A 21111-nucleotide genomic window follows, 5' to 3' on the forward strand; every position below is an offset into this window, starting at 1 on the left:
ACTATGAATTAACACATGTGGAATTATATACATAACAAACAAGTGTGAAACAACTGAAAATACGTCATATTCTAGGTTCTTCAAAGTAGCCACTTTTTGCTTTGATTACTGCTTTGCACACTCTTGGCATTTTCTTGATGAGCTTCAAGAGGTAGTCCCCTGAAATGGTCTTCCAACTCTTGAAGGAGTTCCCAGAGATGCTTAGCACTTGTTGGCCCTTTTGCCTTCACTCTACGGTCCAGCTCACCCCAAACCATCTTGATTGGGTTCAGGTCGGTGACTGTGGAGGCCAGGTCATCTGGCGCAGCACCCCATCACTCTCCTTCATGGTCAAATAGCCCTTACTTTCAAAGTTTTCCCAATTTTTCGGCTGACTGACTGACCTTCATTTCTTAAAGTAATGATGGCCACTCGTTTTTCTTTACTTAGCTGCTTTTTTCTTGCCATAATACAAATTCTAACAGTCTATTCAGTAGGACTATCAGCTGTGTATCCACCTGACTTCTCCTCAACGCAACTGATGGTCCCAACCCCATTTATAAGGCAAGAAATCCCACTTATTAAACCTGACAGGGCCCACCTGTGAAGTGAAAACCATTTCAGGGGACTACCTCTTGAAGCTCATCAAGAGAATGCCAAGAGTGTGCAAAGCAGTAATCAAAGCAAAAGGTGGCTACTTTGAAGAACCTAGAATATGACATATTTTCAGTTGTTTCACACTTGTTTGTTATGTATATAATTCCACATGTGTTAATTCATAGTTTTGATGCCTTCAGTGTGAATCTACAATTTTCATAGTCATGAAAATAAAGAAAACTCTTTGAATGAGAAGGTGTGTCCAGACTTTTTGTCTGTACTGTATATGTAGTGTGTGTGTGTATATATATATATATATATATATATTACACTACACAGTCCTGATCAAAAGTTTAAGACCACTTGAAAAATGGCAAAAAATCATATTTTACATTGTTGGATCTTAACAAGGTTCCAAGTAGAGCTTCAACATGCAACAAGAAGAAATGAGAGTGAGACAAAACATTTTTTGAGCATTCAATTAATTGAAAATAACGATTAAACTGAAACCGGCTGTTTTTCAGCTGATCCAAATTTTAGGACCACATGCCTTTTAAAAGGCCAAATCTGTGCAAAGATGTGGATTCATTGTCATTTTCTGTCAGGTAGTCACACATTGTGATGGCAAAGGCAAATAAACTTTCCCTTTTTGAAAGTGGTCGGGTTGTTGAACTGCATAAGCAGGGTCTCTCACAGCGCGCCATCGCTGCTGAGGTGGGACGCAGTAAGACAGTCATTTGGAATTTCTTAAATGATCCTGAGGGTTATGGAACAAAAAAGTCAAGTGGGAGACCCCAAAAAATGTCATCAGCACTGAGCCGGAGGATCCAATTGGCTGTCCGTCAAGACACTGGACGATCCTCGACCCAAATTAAGGCCCTTACTGGTGCTGACTGCAGCCCCATAACCATCAGACGGCATCTGAAACTGAAGGGCTTCAAAAACAAAAAACGTCTTCAAAGACCTAGTCTCCTTAAATGCCACAGAACTGCTCGTTTGGACTTTGCAAGAGAGCACCAAACCTGGGACATTCAAAGGTGGAAGAAAGTTTTATTCTCCGATGAGAAAAAATTTAACCTTGATGGTTTCCAACCTTACTGGCATGACAAGCAGATCCCACCTGAGATGTTTTCTACGTGCCACAGTGGAGGGGGCGTCATAATGGTCTGGGGGGCTTTTTCCTTCAGTGGAACAATGGAGCTTCAGGAAGTGCAGGGGCGTCAAACGGCCGCTGGCTATGTCCAGATGTTGCAGAGAGCATTCCTCATGACTGAGGGCCCTCGTCTGTGTGGTAACGACTGGGGTTTTCAACAGGACAACGCTACAGTACACAATGCCCGCAGGACAAGGGACTTCTTCCAGGAGAATAACATCACTCTTTTGGCCCATCCTGCGTGTTCCCCTGATCTAAATCCAATCGAGAACCTTTGGGGATGGATGGCAAGGGAAGTTTACAAAAATGGACAACAGTTCCAGACAGTAGATGGCCTTCGTGCGGCCGTCTTCACCACTTGGAGAAATGTTCCCACTCACCTCATGGAAACGCTTGCATCAAGCATGCCGAAACAATAATGGTGGAGCTACTCATTACTGAGCTCATGTTTGGAAGTTGGATTTTCGTTTTGGGGGAGGGTTTTGGAGGTGTGGTCCTAAACTTTTGATCGGCTGAAAAACAGCCTGTTTCAGTTTATTAGTTGTTTTCATTAAATTGAATGCTCAAAAAATGTTTTGTCTCACTCCCATTTCTTCTTGTTGCATGTTGAAGCTCTACTTGGAACCTTGTTAAGATTCAGCCATGCTAAATAGTATTTTTTGCCATTTTTCAAGTGGTCTTAAACTTTTGATCAGGACTGTGTATATGTATATATATATATATATATATATACACACACACACACATACATACACACACTATCCTCTGTAGTATATATACAGTATACGGTCCTTTAGTGTGTGTGTGTGTATATATATATACAGTATACTGCCTTTGTAATATACATACAGTATACGGTCCTCTCTAGTATACTGTCCTCTGTAGTGTATATATATACAGTATACTGTCTTCTGTAGTATATATACACAGTATACTGTCCTTTGTAGTATATATACACTGCTCAAAAAAATAACACATCCTAGATCTGAATTAATTAAATATTCTTCTGAAATACTTTGTTCTTTACATAGTTGAATGTGCTGACAACAAAATCACACAAAAATAAAAAATGTAAATCAAAATTTTCAACCCATGGAGGTCTGGATTTGGAGTCACACTCAAAATTAAAGTGGAAAAACACACTACAGGCTGATCCAACTTTGATGTAATGTCCTTAAAACAAGTCAAAATGAGGCTCAGTAGTGTGTGTGGCCTCCACGTGCCTGTATGACCTCCCTACAACGCCTGTGCATGCTCCTGATGAGGTGGCGGACGGTCTCCTGAGGGATCTCCTCCCAGACCTGGACTAAAGCATCTGCCAACTCCTGGACAGTCTGTGGTGCAACGTGACGTTGATGGATAGAGCGAGACATGATGTCCCAGATGTGCTCAATTGGATTCAGGTCTGGGGAACGGGCGGGCCAGTCCATAGCATCAATGCCTTCGTCTTGCAGGAACTGCTGACACACTCCAGCCACATGAGGTCTAGCATTGTCTTGCATTAGGAGGAACCCAGGGCCAACCTGCACCAGCATATGGTCTCACAAGGGGTCTGAGGATCTCATCTCGGTACCTAATGGCAGTCAGTTCCACCTGTTGTCTATCCCATTTTCACAACAGCATGTGAAATTGATTGTCACTCAGTGTTGCTTCCTAAGTGGACAGTTTGATTTCACAGAAGTGTGATTGACTTGGAGTTACATTGTGTTGTTTAAGTGTTCCCTTTATTTTTTTGAGCAGTGTATATACAGTATACTGTCCTCTGTAGTGTATATATATATATATATACACACACAGTATACTGTCCTCTGTAGTATATATACACAGTATACTGTCCTCTTCAGTGTTAATTACTTTACACAGTTTAGTGTCATCTGCAAAAATTTATACTTTACTATGCAAGCCTTCTACAAGATCATTAATAAATATATTGAAGAGAATAGGGCCCAATACTGACCCCTGAGGTACTCCACTAGTGACAGTGACCCAATCTGAGTGTGTACCACTAATAACCACCCTCTGTTTTCTATCACTGAGCCAGTTACTTACCCACATACAGACATTTTCTCCCAGTCCAAGCATTCTCATTTTATATACTAACCTTTTATGTGGTACAGTGTCAAATGCTTTGGAGAAGTCCAGATATACGACATCCATTGATTCGCCGCTGTCAAGTCTAGAACTTACCTCCTCATAAAAACTGATTAAATTAGTTTGACATGACCGAACCCTCATGACGCCATGCTGATATGGCGTTATAAGTAGGGCTGCAGATAACTATTATTTGAATAATCGATTAGTTGTCGATAATTTAATCGATTAATCGGGAAAAAACACCAAAATGACAAAAAAAGGGGTTTATATGATTTTACTTGAAAAATTATGTTCAAAGGCCATATTAAAACAAATTGTGGATGGCAATTATGGAGGGGATCTGTGGATGACACTATATAGCATCTTATGCTATATGTGTCATCCACAGATCTCCCCCATAGCAGTGTCATCCACAGACCCCCCCCCCCTCCCCATAACAGCCCCGCCGCTCACAGCAGTAACTTTTACTTTAAATCACCACATCTTCTTTTACCTTACAATGAAGCTCCAGTAACCGGCAGAGCGGGCGGCGGCGTAACGTCACTTACTCACATGACGCGCCTGCTCCACCTACTTTATGAATGAAGCAGGCGCGTCATGTGAGTAAGTGACGTTACGCCGCCTCCCGCTCTGCCTGTTACTGGAGCTTCATTGTAAGGTAATAAAGATGCAGTGATCTAAAGTTCATAGAAGTTCGGGTTTGGGTTCGGTGTTGTGTAGATGTTATTATTTTCCCTTATAACATGGTTATAAGGGAAAATAATAGCATTCTGAATAGAGAATGCTTAGTAGGTGATCAATTGAGGGTTAAAAAAAAAAAAAAAAAAATAACTCACCTTCTCCTCTTGTTCGCGTAGTTCCCAGTCTCTTCTTTACTTCTTTAAAGATGAGCTGTGGGCTAAAGGACTTTTGGTGACGTCAGATCACATGCTCCAATCACATGGTCCATCACCGTGGTGATGGACCATGTGATTGGAGCATGTGATCTGACGTCACCACAGGTCCTATCCGGTAGTTCATCATTAAAGAAGTAAAGAAGAGACCGGGAACTACGCGAACAAGAGGAGAAGGTGAGTTAATTTTTTTTAACCCCTCCAGCCCTATTGTACTATGCATTCTGTATTCAGAATGCTATTATTTTCCCTTATAACCATGTTATAAAGGGAAAATAATACAGATCGGGTCCCCATCCCGATCGTCTCCTAGCAACCATGCGTGAAAATCGCACTGCATCCGCACTTGCTTGCGATTTTCACGCAACCCCATTCACTTCTATGAAAAACGCAGAATATAGAGCAGGCTGCGATTTTCACGCAACGCACAAGTGATGCGTGAAAATCGCCGCTCATCTGAACAGCCCCATTGAAATGAATGGGTCCGGATTCAGTGCGGGTGCAATACGTTCACCTACCGCATTGCACCCGCGTGGAAATCTCGCCCGTGTGAACGCAGCCTTAGGGGATGCAGTTACCCTTGCTGATAGAACGCTATAGGGCAGGGTTCAGCAGCCTTCGGCACTCCAGCTGTTGTGAAACTACAACTCCCAGCATGCTGCATTCCTTGCTATGAAAGTTCAGAGAACAGTTAAACCGCTTTCCATGCTGGGATTTGTAGCTTCACAACATCTGGGGTGCAAAAGGTTGCTGACCCCCTGCTATAGGGGATTGGATTTGCACTGATGTTCTAATTTAAAGGGGTATGTCACCATGAAGGGGGCTCCTTAAAGGGGTATGTCACCATGAAGGGGGCTCCTTAAAGGGGTATGTCACCATGAAGGGGGCTCTTTAAAGGGGTATGTCACCATGAAGGGGGCTCTTTAAAGGGGTATGTCACCATCAAGGGGGCTCTTTAAAGGGGTATGTCACCATCAAGGGGGCTCTGTAAAGGGATTCTCCGTTTTGTACAATCCTTGATTGACAGAAGGCTCCCTTGATGGTAAACAGATCACAATGTGCCCTCCAGCGATCAACTGTAATCTGTGATGAAACCTGGCTGTAAGTGTTCAATTTCTCTGCAGCGCCACCACAGGAGACATATGGCATTACACAGTGCCCATTCAAAATCAATAGGTTGTCTGTGTAAGGGTTCATGCACACGAACATATTTTTTTCCCATATCCATTTGGGGGTTCTTTTGCCGCCCGTAAGCAAAACCATTAATTTCAATGGGGCTGTAAAAAAACGGAAATGACTCCGTGTGCATTCCGTTTCCGTAAGTCCGCATGGCCGTTCCGCAAAAAAATAGAACATGTCCTATTCTTGTCCGCACTACGGACAAGGTTAGTACTGTCCTATTAGGGGCCACCTGTTCTGTGAAATGCACACTGCCGGAATCCATGTTTTGCAAATCCGCAATTTGCGGACCGCAAAACATACAACAGTCGTGTGCATGAGCCCTAAGACAGGACCGGTCCTCCAGAGTGAGAAAGTTAGCTACCCTTTGTAGCCGCTCTCAACTCCAACCAAGAGATCGGGATCCTGAACAGATGACTCCCTCTATCAAAGGCTCATGCACACGACCGTATGTGTTTTGTGGTCTGCAAAAAAACCGGAAAGGAACAGCCGGCCCCTGATAGAACAGTCCTATCCTTGTCCGTAATGCGGACAATAATAGGACATGTTCTATTTTTTTGTGGAAAGGACATATGGAAACGGGATGCACACGGAGTAACTTCAGTTTTTTTGCACACCCATTGAAATGAATGGTTCCGCATACGGTCTACAAAAAAAACGTACGGACATGGAAAGAAAATACGTTCATGTGCATGAGGCCTTAACAAGGTGTTTGATATTGAGTATTCCAAACCGGACAATCCCTTTAAGAAGAGTCAGCACCAGTTTTATCCTTTAGCATGGCTGCCAGTACCTGACAACACATAGGGCCTTGGAACAGAGGACTGAATGGTTGTCACAGCAGCGACGTAAAGAAGGGGATTGTGTACCCCATAAGGAAAATACCGTGGCAGGTAAGCGGTGTATCTAAGCTCTGCTTAGATACCATAAAAGAACTAATGGAAACGATAGATTTGTTTAGTTGCAGAAATTTTATAGCAATTATCTTTGTACAATTAAAAGTTTTGCATCTTCCTAATACACTTGTGTTACAACTGCTAGCAATCTTCAAGATCTCTGCTTGCTGTTCATAATCGGAAACACTCATCATTTCCATCCAGGAGGGGGATGAAAATCTGCTTCTTACAAGTGTCTTCAGTGCTGGACAATCCTCTGTGCGCTAAATACAACCCAAGAGCAAATCTCTCTCCAGTGCTGGTCTCCGGGCTGACAGTTCTGACTGACACACTGTGACAAACTACAGCTGTGCGAGCAGGACGGGCTTCAGCCACTGAACGTAGACAAGTATATGGAAAAAAGCTGCATATTTTTTTCATTAAACACTGATCAAGCTGTATCGCCATACCATCGGATGATCCCTTTATAGTCATCTTGTAAATCTCCTGAGTAACAGCCTGTATTATCCTCCAGAGCTGCATTCACAAATCTGCTGGTTATTATTGGAAACAGTCAGCAAGGTGGCCATTAGACACACCTCCAACAACAGCTGAGCACCTATAATGTGGGGGAAGGAGTGCGAGTTACTCTTACATCAAATTATTGTTCATTACCTGATATACAGAAAACAAGTAGCCAGAATGAGCTCCGTGCAGACACTGAACCAGCAGGGGATGCTGGCGGATGCACACGCCGCAGCTAACAGGATTGTGAGCGGAGCCCTGATGATAATTAAGATTAAGTGTTCAGATCTTTTTATGTAGATGTGATGGATGGCATGGTCTGACGTTTAGTCCTTCTTCTGGCTACAAGGAGGTCTGGGTTGATGTTGGGGGTGCTAGTCCTTGGCCTTGTCAGCAGGTTCCTCCTCAGTCCGGCAGCACAGTGTCCTGTAGTCTTCTGGACTCAACACGAATTCAGAGAGGGCGTTCAGAAACTGATCGAGGGGACACAGGCCGGAGCTGCAGCCCCTCACCACTTGTTCCTGGAGAGCAGAAAATCATTACTGATCAGTAAAAAGATCTCAGACCTAAGAATAGACAGATATGATAGATCGATAGATAGATACGAGCGAGCGAGCGATCGATAGGTATGAGCGATCGATAGGTATGAGCGATCGATATGAGCGATCGATAGATAGATATGAGCGATAGATAGATATGGGCGATAGATAGATAGATATGAGCGATAGATAGATATGAGCGATAGATAGATATGAGCGATAGATAGATATGAGCGATAGATAGATATGGGCGATAGATAGATATGGGCGATAGATAGATAGATATGAGCGATAGATAGATATGAGCGATAGATAGATAGATATGAGCGATAGATAGATAGATATGAGCGATCGATAGATATGAGCGATAGATAGATAGATATGAGCGATAGATAGATAGATATGAGCGATCGATAGATATGAGCGATCGATAGATATGAGCGATCGATAGATATGAGCGATCGATAGATATGAGCGATAGATAGATATGAGCGATAGATAGATATGAGCGATAGATAGATAGATATGGGCGATAGATAGATAGATATGAGCGATAGATAGATATGAGCGATAGATAGATATGAGCGATAGATAGATATGGGCGATAGATATGAGCGATAGATAGATATGAGCGATAGATAGATAGATATGAGCGATAGATAGATAGATAGATATGAGCGATAGATAGATATGGGGGCGATAGATAGATAGATAGGAGCGATAGATAAATATGGGCGATAGATAGATAGATATGAGCGATAGATAAATATGGGCGATAGATAGATATGAGCGATCGATAACCGGCAGATAAATAGTACAAACTCAAGTAGTTTGGGGTACAAAGGAATAGACAGAAGAGAGATGGAAGGGTCTGTGCAGATTTGTGTAGAGATGGGTGACTGTGTGACCAGACAGTGTACAACTTCCTCCGTGTTGGTTTGTGACTCTGAAAGAGTCTAGATTTATATATTTTTTTAATCTAAATTTGACCAAAAATCTAATTAATACAGCAGTAATAGATGTTGTAATGTCCCCCCCGGAGCCCCTCGCTTCTGACTAATGTCGGACAGACTGGTTGCTATGCATATTGTGTCTGACAACACTACAAATAATGTAGTTCTTATGCAGTGTATCCATAGCAACCAGCCTCATTACATCTGCGTTATTAATCAGATTTTTTTTTTTTTACCTGAATGACTTTAACATAGAACATGTAATGTAGGGATGCAATATTTTGGGGATGAGTACCCCTTTAATGTATATTCTATAAGGCGTCTGCCTCAGGTGACCTCTCCGCATTTCTGCAGGAGCCTCAGAATTACATATGTGCCTCACAAATGATTTGCCCGTGTCTCGAGCTGTCGGTGAGGGAAAACAGATGTCTTACTAAGGAACATTCTCAGCCTTTGCTCTAGGACTTATCTATCATGATGATGGCGGCAAAAAAAACGGGAGCAAAGCGCTTAAAGAAATTTTCAGGAATTTGCATTAAGTTGATTAAAAGGGAAATGACCGCCACGCCTCGCCACCAGGACTGCAGAACGCTCACCGTCTGGGGGATAGTAAAGGTCCGGCGACGCATCCAGCGTCATATCTCACACATGTGGATGTAAATATAGTTTTCTGGGACTGGACAGATGTGAGGTAAAGTAGTGGTAATGGGGGGCAGGGAGTCAGGAGAAGAAAAAACAAACAAACAAAAAAAAAACACTAATTTGTATAGCTGACGTATTTCTTAAAGCGATGCTAAATGGGGGAAAAAGCAGCACTTCCTCCCTTAATCTCCTCCTCTTCCATCACCTGGTCTGGTCTCATCTCACAATTTAACCAGTGAAAATATATAGAGAATTCTGCCCTGCGTGTCCAAGGAGATCGGCCATTTTTTCAGTTCAGCCCTGATGCTGTCTGTAAAGCAACTGGCTGCAGCAGGAGCCCTCCCCCACTGCTCTGTCTGCAACGCGGCTGTTTCTTTTGCACCCCCAGACCACTTTGTGCAAAGACCACCATCTTATGTCATGTGTCTTGTAAGATGTCGACCCTTTTTACGTTATACCTACACTGGGCAGATTTTCTGTCGTGTAACTACAGCAGAGGATTTGTTGCATTGGAGCTCAGGGGCACAGCACGTATATATATATTTATGTGCGCAGTGAACATTCATACATACATACGTACAGTACAGACCAAAAGTTTGGACACACCTTCTCATTTAAAGAGTTTTCTTTATTTTCATGACTATGAAAATTGTAGATTCACACTGAAGGCATCAAAACTATGAATTAACACATGTGGAATTATATACATAACAAACAAGTGTGAAACAACTGAAAATATGTCATATTCTAGGTTCTTCAAAGTAGCCACCTTTTGCTTTGATTACTGCTTTGCACACTCTTGGCATTCTCTTGATGAGCTTCAAGAAGCAGTCCCCTGAAATGGTTTTCACTTCACAGGTGTGCCCTGTCAGGTTTAATAAGTGGGATTTCTTGCCTTATAAATGGGGTTGGGACCATCAGTGGCGTTGAGGAGAAGTCAGGTGGATACACAGCTGATAGTCCTACTGAATAGACTGTTAGAATTTGTATTATGGCAAGAAAAAGCAGCTAAGTAAAGAAAAACGAGTGGCCATCATTACTTTAAGAAATGAAGGTCAGTCAGTCAGCCGAAAAATTGGGAAAACTTTGAAAGTAAGGGCTATTTGACCATGAAGGAGAGTGATGGGGTGCTGCGCCAGATGACCTGGCCTCCACAGTCACCGGACCTGAACCCAATCGAGATGGTTTGGGGTGAGCTGGACCGCAGAGTGAAGGCAAAAGGGCCAACAAGTGCTAAGCATCTCTGGGAACTTCTTCAAGACTGTTGGAAGACCATTTCAGGGGACTACCTCTTGAAGCTCATCAAGAGAATGCCAAGAGTGTGCAAAGCAGTAATCAAAGCAAAAGGTGGCTACTTTGAAGAACCTAGAATATGACATATTTTCAGCTGTTTCACACTTCTTTGTTATGTATATAATTCCACATGTGTTAATTCATAGTTTTGATGCCTTCATAGTCATGAAAATAAAGAAAACTCTTTGAATGAGAAGGTGTGTCCAAACTTTTGGTCTGTACTGTATATACAACCAATATCTACCCCATCCAATAGGTTCATGCGTGTCAAAGATCTTGATGCATGCGCAGTGGTTTACAATAGTTTCCAGACCCAATGTGCATGCGCACTGAATACTTAACGCATACAGTAGAGGCCGGAGCCAACATATGTGCACAATACTTTAGGCATTCAAGATGGTTTACAATACACTCCAGGCCCAACATACGTGCACACTGAATACTTAAAGGCTATGTACACCTCTGGGGACAATTTTTTTTCTTATGATTCCATTTTACTCATTTGGGGCTAAAAAATCATTTTTTTCAATTGGTCTTTATTAAAAATATTGAGCCGTTCTGTCATAAAGGTTTAACAGTTATTTTTTAGCTATGTGAGTGGTACTTTTGCTTTGTGCCCTTCTCTGTAAATTACTAAAAAGGTCATAAACACTTATTTAAGCCACATTCTTATCAGTAAGATAAGAGCTGAGCTATAATGAGTGTTTAATAAGGTCAAAGATAAGGAGCCGTCAGCTCCTGGTCTGACAGAGCAGAGAGAAAATTAATATCCTGCTAGTAGAGCACCTCAGCTCTGTACAGAGAAAAGGGCTCCATATTTGTAATAAAGACAAATTGAAAAAAATAATTTTTAGCTCAAAATGCAATAATAAAAAAAATGGTGTACACCGCCTTCAATACATTTGCAATAGTCTACAATAGACGCCAAACCCAATGCTCATGCACATCACAAATGCATCAAGTGTTCAATGGCCTATAGCTGACACTGGACTGGTAGACACATCGCTGACTGGTATAACCCGGGGGGAGGGGGGGGGTTGTAAAATAAAAGTTACCAATGCATGTAGCTGTAAGCCAGCTCATCTAAGGCGTCATCATACATAACAGCCCCAGAAAATATTGTACAAAAGGTCTGATGAACCTGACATTAGTGGAAATGCGTGGGAACACTTATTGCAGAGTGCAGTAGCTATATGGGAATAGCTATTAAGAAGTCGGGGTGCCCTTTTCAGGAGGAAACAACTCCACTTGCTAGGCAGGAGCTATTGGTAGAAGGAAAGCGAATAGTGGGACAATTTCCAGAGAGGAAAAGCTAAGGAAGAATATTCTAATGCGAGGGGCTAACGGGTGAAATCCCCGGTGGATATACAGTATAACCTCTGTGTTTGTGGCTCATATTCTGGGGACAGTACAACAAAGGCAATTCTATCTGTGCAGAGCCCTGGATGCGGATCCTGCGCCACCTGCTGGCTGTATGTAATAATTATAAAGTAAAAAAGGATAAGACAGATCAGAGCTGAGTTCTGTGAGAAAGGAGGGGAGTATTGGTGGGACTCCATGTTCTCAACTACTCAATAAATCCACTGAGCAGGATCTTCAGCGAGCAAAAATATAAACGCAACACTTTCGGTTTTGCTCCTATTTTGCATGAGCTGAACTCAAAGATCTGAAACATTTTCTACAGACACAAAAGACCCATTACTCTCAAATATTGTTCACAAATCCGTCTAAATCTGTGTTAGTGAGCGCTTCTCCTTTGCCGAGATAATCCATCCCACCTCACAGGTCTGGCATATCAAGGTGCTGATTAGACAGCAGGAATATTGCACAGCTGTGCCTTAGACTGCCCACAATAAAAGGCCACTCTGAAATGTGCAGTTTGATCACACAGCACAATGCCACAGATGTCACAACGTTTGAGGGAGCGTGCAATTGGCATGCTGACTGCAGGAATGTCTACTAGAACTGTTGCCCGTGCAATGAATGTTCATTTCTCTACCATAAGCCGTCTCCAAAGGCGTTTCAGAGAATTTGGCAGTACATCCAACCGGCCTCACAACCACAGACCATGTGTAACCACACCAGCCCAGGACCTCCACATCCAGCATGTTCACCTTCATGATCGTCTGAGACCAGCCACCCGGACAGCTGCAGCAACAATCGGTTTGCATAACCATGAATTTCTGCACAAACTGTCAGAAACCGTCTCAGGGAAGCTCCTCTGCTCGTCGTCCTCATCGGGGTCTGGACCTGACTGCAGTTCGTCGTCATAACCGACTTGAGTGGGCAAATGCTCACGTTTGATAGCTTCTGGCACGTTGGAGAGGCGTTCTGTTCACGGATAAATCCCGGTTTTCACTGTTCAGGGCAGTTGGCAGACAGCGTGTGTGGCGTCATGTGTGGGTGAGCGGTTTGCTGACGTCAACGTTGTGGATTGAGTGGCCCGCGGTGGGGTTATGGTATGGGCAGGCGTATGTTATGGACAACGAACACAGGTGCATTTTATTGATGGCATTTTGAATGCACAGAGATACCGTGATGAAATCCTGAGGGCTATTGTTGTGCCATTCATCCACGACCATCACCTCATGTTGCAGCATGATAATGCACGGCCCCATATTGCAAGGATCTGTACACAATTCCTGGAAGCTGAAAACATCCCAGTTCTTGCATGGCCAGCATACTCACCGGACAGGTCACCCATTGAGCGTGTTTGGGATGCTCTGGATCAGCGTATATGACAGCGTGTTCCAGTTCCTGCCAATATTCTGCAACTTCGCACAGAAGAGGAGTGGACCAACATTCCACAGGCCACAGTCAACAACCTGATCAACTCTATGCGACGGAGATGTGTTGCACTGCGTGAGGCAAATGGTGGCTGGTTTTCTGACACCCCCCCCAAAAAAAAAAAACTGTGCATATTTCAGAGTGGCCTTTTATTGTGGGCAGTCTAAGGCACACCTGTGCAATATTCCTGCTGTCTAATCAGCACCTTCATATGCCGCACCTGTGAGGTGGGATGGATTATCTCGGCAAAGGAGAAGTGCTCACTAACACAGATTTACACAGATTTGTGAACAATATTTGAGAGTAATGGGTCTTTTGTGTCTGTAGAAAATGTTTCAGATCTTTGAGTTCAGCTCATGCAAAATGGGAGCGAAACCGAAAGTGTTGAGTCTATATTTTTGTTCAGTGTATATAGATGTCCCCAGGATACTATTGTAACAAACCCTCAGCTGTGAGAACATCAAGTTTTAACCCCTGGGTGCAATGATTGTTGTTTCCAGTCAACAGCAAGCAGAGATCTTGAAAGTGATCTTTTACTGGTGTGAGAACCCTTTCTAGGGCTCTATGTGTATCAGAGGCAATAGTGGCCATAGCCACAGTCTGCGGCTACGAGTCCCAGATGCCCTGGGGGTCTGACACCTTTCTATCATCGCCAGCACGAATGTTGTCAGCAGTTTGCTCTATGGTACGTCTTCTGTTGAATTGGACCAGATTGGCTAGTGTTCACTCCTATGTGCTTCAATGACCCATGACCCTTCCTTGGACCACTTTTGGCAGGTACTAACCCCTACATACCTGGAACACCCCACAGCCATTTTGGAAACGCTCTGACCCAATCGTCCATCACTATTTGGCGCTCGGATCCTTATGCTTACCCACTTTTCCCCACTTCAAACACATCAACTTCAAGACCTGACCGATCCCCTGCTTCCGAATATATCCCCCCCCCCCCCATCCTCCACGACATGTCATGTCCCCGGTTTTAATGTTATGGCTGACTGGCGTATAAAATAGCGAGCGGTCTATCACACAATACACAACTTGTAGAAACAGCGGAAGACACCGATGTAAACAGTCTCCAGAACTTGGTAGTAGAACAGGCCGAGCCCCGCAGGCAGCACGGGGTTGGAGGAAACGCGTCGGAGTTCATTACATCTGCAGACAGCGCGCCGCGATCAGAGGATTCGCACCATCTAATTCAATTCTAAAATCAATAGCCGGAGAGCGCGGCTCCCTGAAATATTACTGCAACTCCCAGCCGGGGATTACAGCTACAAAACAGAGGGTGTAGGAGGGGTACAAGGAGCTGCTTAAAGGGCAACGCCATAAGCAAATGTTATTACCAAAATACAGCCGGGGGGGGGGGGGGGGGGGGTATATCTGTGAAATGGAGAGTCTGCTCAATTATAACTGAGGGAATGAGAAAATGAAATCTAGAAATGTCGTTAACCAGGTCCTGAGAGGGATGTTAAAGAGGGGGTCGATCTCAGATTTGTGGCGAATATGCCACAAATGTCATAGAGGTGCAGGTACTACCTCTGGAGCCCGTTCCTATCTCCACAATGGGGCCCGTGAAGTGAAGGAAAGGGCACTGCGCATGTGCGGCATCCTCTCCATTCACTGCTATAGGACTCCCCAAAATAGCTGCTATTTTTGGCAGTCCCATAGAGGTGAGCAGAGTGGTGGCGGTGCACCCAAAGCACCCTCATAGGCCGCTATATTAGGCAGTGTACACACGGCGCAGGGGCGCAGGCATCTCAGGAAGAGGCCTGTGGCTTGGATCAGGACTCAGGTACTTTAATTTATTTCCTTGGCATATGGGGAGCGTACTACTGGGGGCACAGTAGGGATCATTACTAGGGGCAGTCCAGGCAGGCTTGGTGCTGTGGCCGGCATCTCACCTCTTACGCCCCCGGCTCCATATCTTAAAGGGGTTGTCCGGGATCAAATTTTTTTTTTTTTAAATAGTTTATTCACTATTACTAGCCGATGTTTTTAGGTGTCTTTTACACTGCTTTATGGCTCCTACAGTCCCTAACCGATTGTTTACATTGATGTTTATGTGTGGGATGACTTCCTGCCGCACTGCATTGTGGGTCCCAGCGCAGCGCGGCATCTCCTGGTTTCTACTGTCTTTCAACTCGTCCCTGCACCCGCCCCCTCATACATATTAAGCCTCCTGCTGCACATCGATCACTCCTCCATCTATCCCATCTATCCGCCCCTTCATACATATTTATCCTCCTGCAGCACATCGTCCACTCCTCCATCTATCCGCCCCCTCATACATATTCATCCTCCTGCCGCACATCGTCCACTCCTCCATCTATCCCCCCCCTCCATACATATTCATCCTCCTGCCGCACATCGTCCACTCCCCCATCTATCCGCCCCTTCATACATATTTATCCTCCTGCAGCACATCGTCCACTCCTCCATCTATCCGCCCCCTCATACATATTCATCCTCCTGCCGCACATCGTCCACTCCTCCATCTATCCCCCCCCCTTCATACATATTCATCCTCCTGCCGCACATCGTCCACTCCTCCATCTATCCGCCCCCTCATACATATTCATCCTCCTGCCGCACATCGTCCACTCCCCCATCTATCAGCCCCCTTCATACATATTCATCCTCCTGCCGCACATCGTCCACTCCCCCATCTATCCGCCCCCTTCATACATATTCATCCTCCTGCCGCACATCGTCCACTCCTCCATCTATCCGCCCCCTCATACATATTCATCCTCCTGCCGCACATCGTCCACTCCTCCATCTATCCACCCCCTTCATACATATTCATCCTCCTGCCGCACATCGTCCACTCCTCCATCTATCCGCCCCTCATACATATTCATCCTCCTGCCGCACATCGTCCACTCCTCCATCTATCCACCCCCTCATACATATTCATCCTCCTACCGCACATCGTCCACTCCTCCATCTATCCCATCTATCCGCCCCTTCATACATATTCAGCCTCCTACCGCACATCGTCCACTCCTCCATCTATCCACCCCCTTCATACATATTCATCCTCCTGCCGCACATCGTCCACTCCTCCATCTATCCACCCCCTTCATACATATTCATCCTCCTGCCGCACATCGTCCACTCCTCCATCTATCCGCCCCTCATACATATTCATCCTCCTGCCGCACATCGTCCACTCCTCCATCTATCCGCCCCCTCATACATATTCATCCTCCTACCGCACATCGTCCACTCCCCCATCTATCAGCCCCCTTCATACATATTCAGCCTCCTACCGCACATCGTCCACTCCTCCATCTATCAGCCCCCTTCATACATATTCATCCTCCTGCCGCACATCGTCCACTCCTCCATCTATCCCATCTATCCGCCCCCTCATACATATTAAGCCTCCTGCCGCACATCGTCCACTCCTCCATCTATCCGCCCCCTCATATATATTCATCCTCCTGCCGCACATCGTCCACTCCTCCATCTATCCGCCCCCTCATACATATTCATCCTCCTGCCGCACATCGTCCACTCCCCCATCTATCCGCCCCTTTCATACATATTCATCCTCCTGCCGCACATCGTCCACTCCTCCATCTATCCCCCCCCTCCATACATATTCATCCTCCTGCCGCACATCGTCCACTCCTCCATCTATCCGCCCCCTTCATACATATTCATCCTCCTGCCGCACATCGTCCACTCCTCCATCTATCCGCCCCCTCATACATATTCATCCTCCTGCCGCACATCGTCCACTCCTCCATCTATCCGCCCCCTCATATATATTCATCCTCCTGCCGCACATCGTCCACTCCTCCATCTATCCGCCCCCTCATATATATTCATCCTCCTGCCGCACATCGTCCACTCCTCCATCTATCCCCCCCCTTCATACATATTCATCCTCCTGCCGCACATCGTCCACTCCTCCATCTATCCCCCCCCCCTTCATACATATTCATCCTCCTGCCGCACATCGTCCACTCCTCCATCTATCCACCCCCTTCATACATATTCATCCTCCTGCCGCACATCGTCCACTCCTCCATCTATCCACCCCCTTCATACATATTTATCCTCCTGCCGCACATCGTCCACTCCCCCATCTATCAGCCCCCTTCATACATATTCATCCTCCTACCGCACATCGTCCACTCCTCCACCTATCAGCCCCCTTCATACATATTCATCCTCCTGCCGCACATCGTCCACTCCTCCATCTATCCGCCCCCTCATACATATTCATCCTCCTACCGCACATCGTCCACTCCTCCACCTATCAGCCCCCTTCATACATATTCATCCTCCTGCCGCACATCGTCCACTCCTCCATCTATCCTCCCCCCTCATATATATTCATCCTCCTGCTGCACATCGTCCACTCCTCCATCTATCTGCCCCCTCATACATATTCATCCTCCTGCCGCACATCGTCCACTCCTCCATCTATCCGCCCCCCTCATACATATTAAGCCTCCTGCCGCACATCGTCCACTCCTCCATCTATCCGCCCCCCCTCATATATATTTATCCTCCTGCCACACATCATCCACTCCTCCATCTATCCGCCCCCTCATACATATTCATCCTCCTGCCACACATCGTCCACTCCTCCATCTATCCGCCCCCTCATACATATTCATCCTCCTGCCGCACATCGTCCACTCCTCCATCTATCCGCCCCCTCATACATATTCAGCCTCCTGCCGCACATCGTCCACTCCTCCATCTATCCCATCTATCCGCCCCCTCATACATATTCAGCCTCCTGCCGCACATCGTCCACTCCTCCATCTATCCGCCCCCTCATACATATTCAGCCTCCTGCCGCACGTCGTCCACTCCTCCATCTATCCCATCTATCCGCCCCCTCATACATATTCATCCTCCTGCCGCACATCGTCTACTCCTCCATCTATCCGCCCCCTCATACATATTCATCCTCCTGACGCACAGCGTCCACTCCTCCATCTATCCGCCCCCTCATACATATTCATCCTCCTGCCGCACATCGTCCACTCCTCCATCTATCCACCCCCTTCATACATATTCATCCTCCTGCCGCACATCGTCCACTCCTCCATCTATCCACCCCCTTCATACATATTCATCCTCCTGCCGCACATCGTCCACTCCTCCATCTATCCCCCCCCCTTCATACATATTCATCCTCCTGCCACACATCGTCCACTCCTCCATCTATCCGCCCCCTCATACATATTCATCCTCCTGCCGCACATCGTCCACTCCTCCATCTATCCGCCCCCTCATACATATTCATCCTCCTGCCGCACATCGTCCACTCCTCCATCTATCCGCCCCCTCATACATATTCAGCCTCCTGCCGCACATCGTCCACTCCTCCATCTATCCACCCCCTCATACATATTCATCCTCCTGCCGCACATCATCCACTCCTCCATCTATCCGCCCCCTTCATACATATTCATCCTCCTGCCGCACATCATCCACTCCTCCATCTATCCACCCCCTTCATACATATTAAGCCTCCTGCCGCACATCGTCCACTCCTCCATCTATCCGCCCCCCCTCATACATATCCCGCCTCCAGCCGCACATATTCCTCCCCTCCCGCCTCCAGCCGCATATATTCCTCCCCCATATTTATGCCCATAAACTCCTCCTAGCTCTGTCTCTCCCATGGGAGGAGTTTTCTATGCTAAGTAGCTTAGGGATCTGCCTCTATTCATTAGAAAGCTCCATGCCCGGTGACGTCACCGGACCGGAGGGGCGTGGCTTAGCACAATGTCTGCCAGCCTAGTTACCGCCCTGCCGTGCGCTATGCATAATGACTTAGGCTGACGGTGACATCACGGGCTCCCTGCGAAGCAGGAGAAGAGGCTTCGTTCGCCTGCAAGGGACCCGGTACGTCACTGATTTTACAAAAATAGTCACTTCCGGCCAATAATTTACTGTATCAAAACGGGGCTTCAGAAATGTGTGGCAAAGGTAGGACATACATGTGTGTAATATGTATGTCACTCTAGTACTATTACACCAATGTCCCCAATCCCAGACAACCCCTTTAATTAGAGATATATGATGGAAGAGGAAGACAGACCATGGCAACTGATGCTGGCCATCACAGGGGAGCAGCTACTGGGGCAGTATTTTGTGCTACATTATGGTATTGCTGAGCCCTTTTTTTTCCAGGGCCACGTTAAGTTCCCAGTCCACTCCTGCCTGCGGTATTTGCCATTTGTGGCATATCCTAGCCAGATGCCACAAATCTTGAGATAGGGGAAAACCCCTTTAATAGCAGGTTCCTGACAAAAAGATACCATTTTCTTTTTTTTCTTTCCATGTCCATGAAATGGGTGGGTTCTGGTCAGAATCAGTCTCCTTCCCCCACTGGCAGCTGACAATATAGTCCCATGGTAAGTGACTCCTGAAGATGATGATAAAGTCCCTGGTGCACACAGACTATAGCCTTGAGGGTATCAATAAACAATGTCACCATCATCCTCAGGAGCCGCCATAAACTTGGCTAATTCCAGACGAGTTCCTCTCCAGCCTCCACCTGCTGGATTATCAAATTCTGAATTAAAGGACTTGAATCTGCTTCTTGCAGTTTAGGTTCCTAGTCGTACATACAATGGAGGTTACAGGAACTATACCTAGGATGTGTGGTGCGGGTGTCACGCAGCCGACAGACATGTGCAGTAGAATGGTTTAATCCAACCTCGGAGGGGCTGCGACGTCTTACCTTCCCGTTGTAGCTGAGGCGGGTGAACCACTCCTTGGAAGGCCGATGCTGGTACAGCTCGAGCGTTATGTCAGCAGCATATGGCGGCCACTTCTGGTCGAAGACACCGAAGGCCATGAGAAGAGGTATGAGAGTCACGTCGTGTGTGGCATAGAGGAAGAGCTTCCTGGAAATAGAAATACAGAAACGTGCAAAAGTTTGAGGCAGGTATGGAGAACATGCTGCAAAGTAAAAATGCATTCAAAAACGGTGAGGTTGATAACTTTAAAAATCATGAATATCGGCCGATAATATCGGTAACTCCGATAATCGGTCGATCCCTAGCCGAAGGTATAATAATGGGGGGTCTGCGGGAACAGTGAAGCCTGGTGGAGGCTTCTTGCAAGTTTTTGGCTGCATTTCAGCAAACAGAGTTCAGGATTAATATTGAGAAATACAGGCAGATACTTAACCATCATTTAATACCATCAGGGAGGCGTCCGATTGACTCCAAATGTATTCTGCAACAGGACAACAACCCCAAACATCCAGCCAATGTCAATAAGAACTCTCGTCAGTGTAAAGAAGAAGAAGGAGGAATACTGGAAGAGAAGATATGGCCCCCACAGAGTCCTAATCTCACCATCATCTAGTCTGTCTGGGATGACACAGAAGGATCTGAGCAAAACCTACACCTGGGCTTAGTTCTCCGAGACGTCTGGAACAACCTCCCTGCCGAGGAGATCCTCCAAAAACTGCCTGCAAGTCTACCTAGAAGAACTGCGGCTGAAGGGAAAGGCCGGTCAAACCGAATATTGGATTTAGATTTCTCTTTTGTTCCTTCATTTTGCATTTTGTTCATTGATAAAAAAAAATCAACTATTAACACTTTGATTTCTGGAAGC

At 45.7% G+C, this 21111-nt stretch overlaps 1 protein-coding gene across 6 annotated transcripts in view; it reads right to left on the bottom strand.

The window, feature by feature from the left end:
* Window positions 1–6850: 6850 nt before the first annotated feature.
* Window positions 6851–21111, bottom strand: part of ACP6 (acid phosphatase 6, lysophosphatidic) — a 51973-nt gene continuing 37712 nt past the window's right edge. For all 6 annotated transcript variants that reach the window (XM_040423026.1, XM_040423025.1, XM_040423024.1 and 3 more), the window contains exons 10-11: window positions 20228–20393; window positions 6851–7816 (exon numbers count right to left, since the gene is read on the bottom strand). In XM_040423026.1, the coding sequence (XP_040278960.1) occupies window positions 7670–7816; window positions 20228–20393 (313 nt within the window). In that variant the 3' untranslated portion in view covers window positions 6851–7669. The remainder of the gene's footprint in view (window positions 7817–20227; window positions 20394–21111) is intronic.

This window comes from Bufo bufo, chromosome 3 (genome assembly GCF_905171765.1).
Source record: "Bufo bufo chromosome 3, aBufBuf1.1, whole genome shotgun sequence".
Classification (NCBI taxonomy): Eukaryota; Metazoa; Chordata; class Amphibia; order Anura; family Bufonidae; genus Bufo; species Bufo bufo.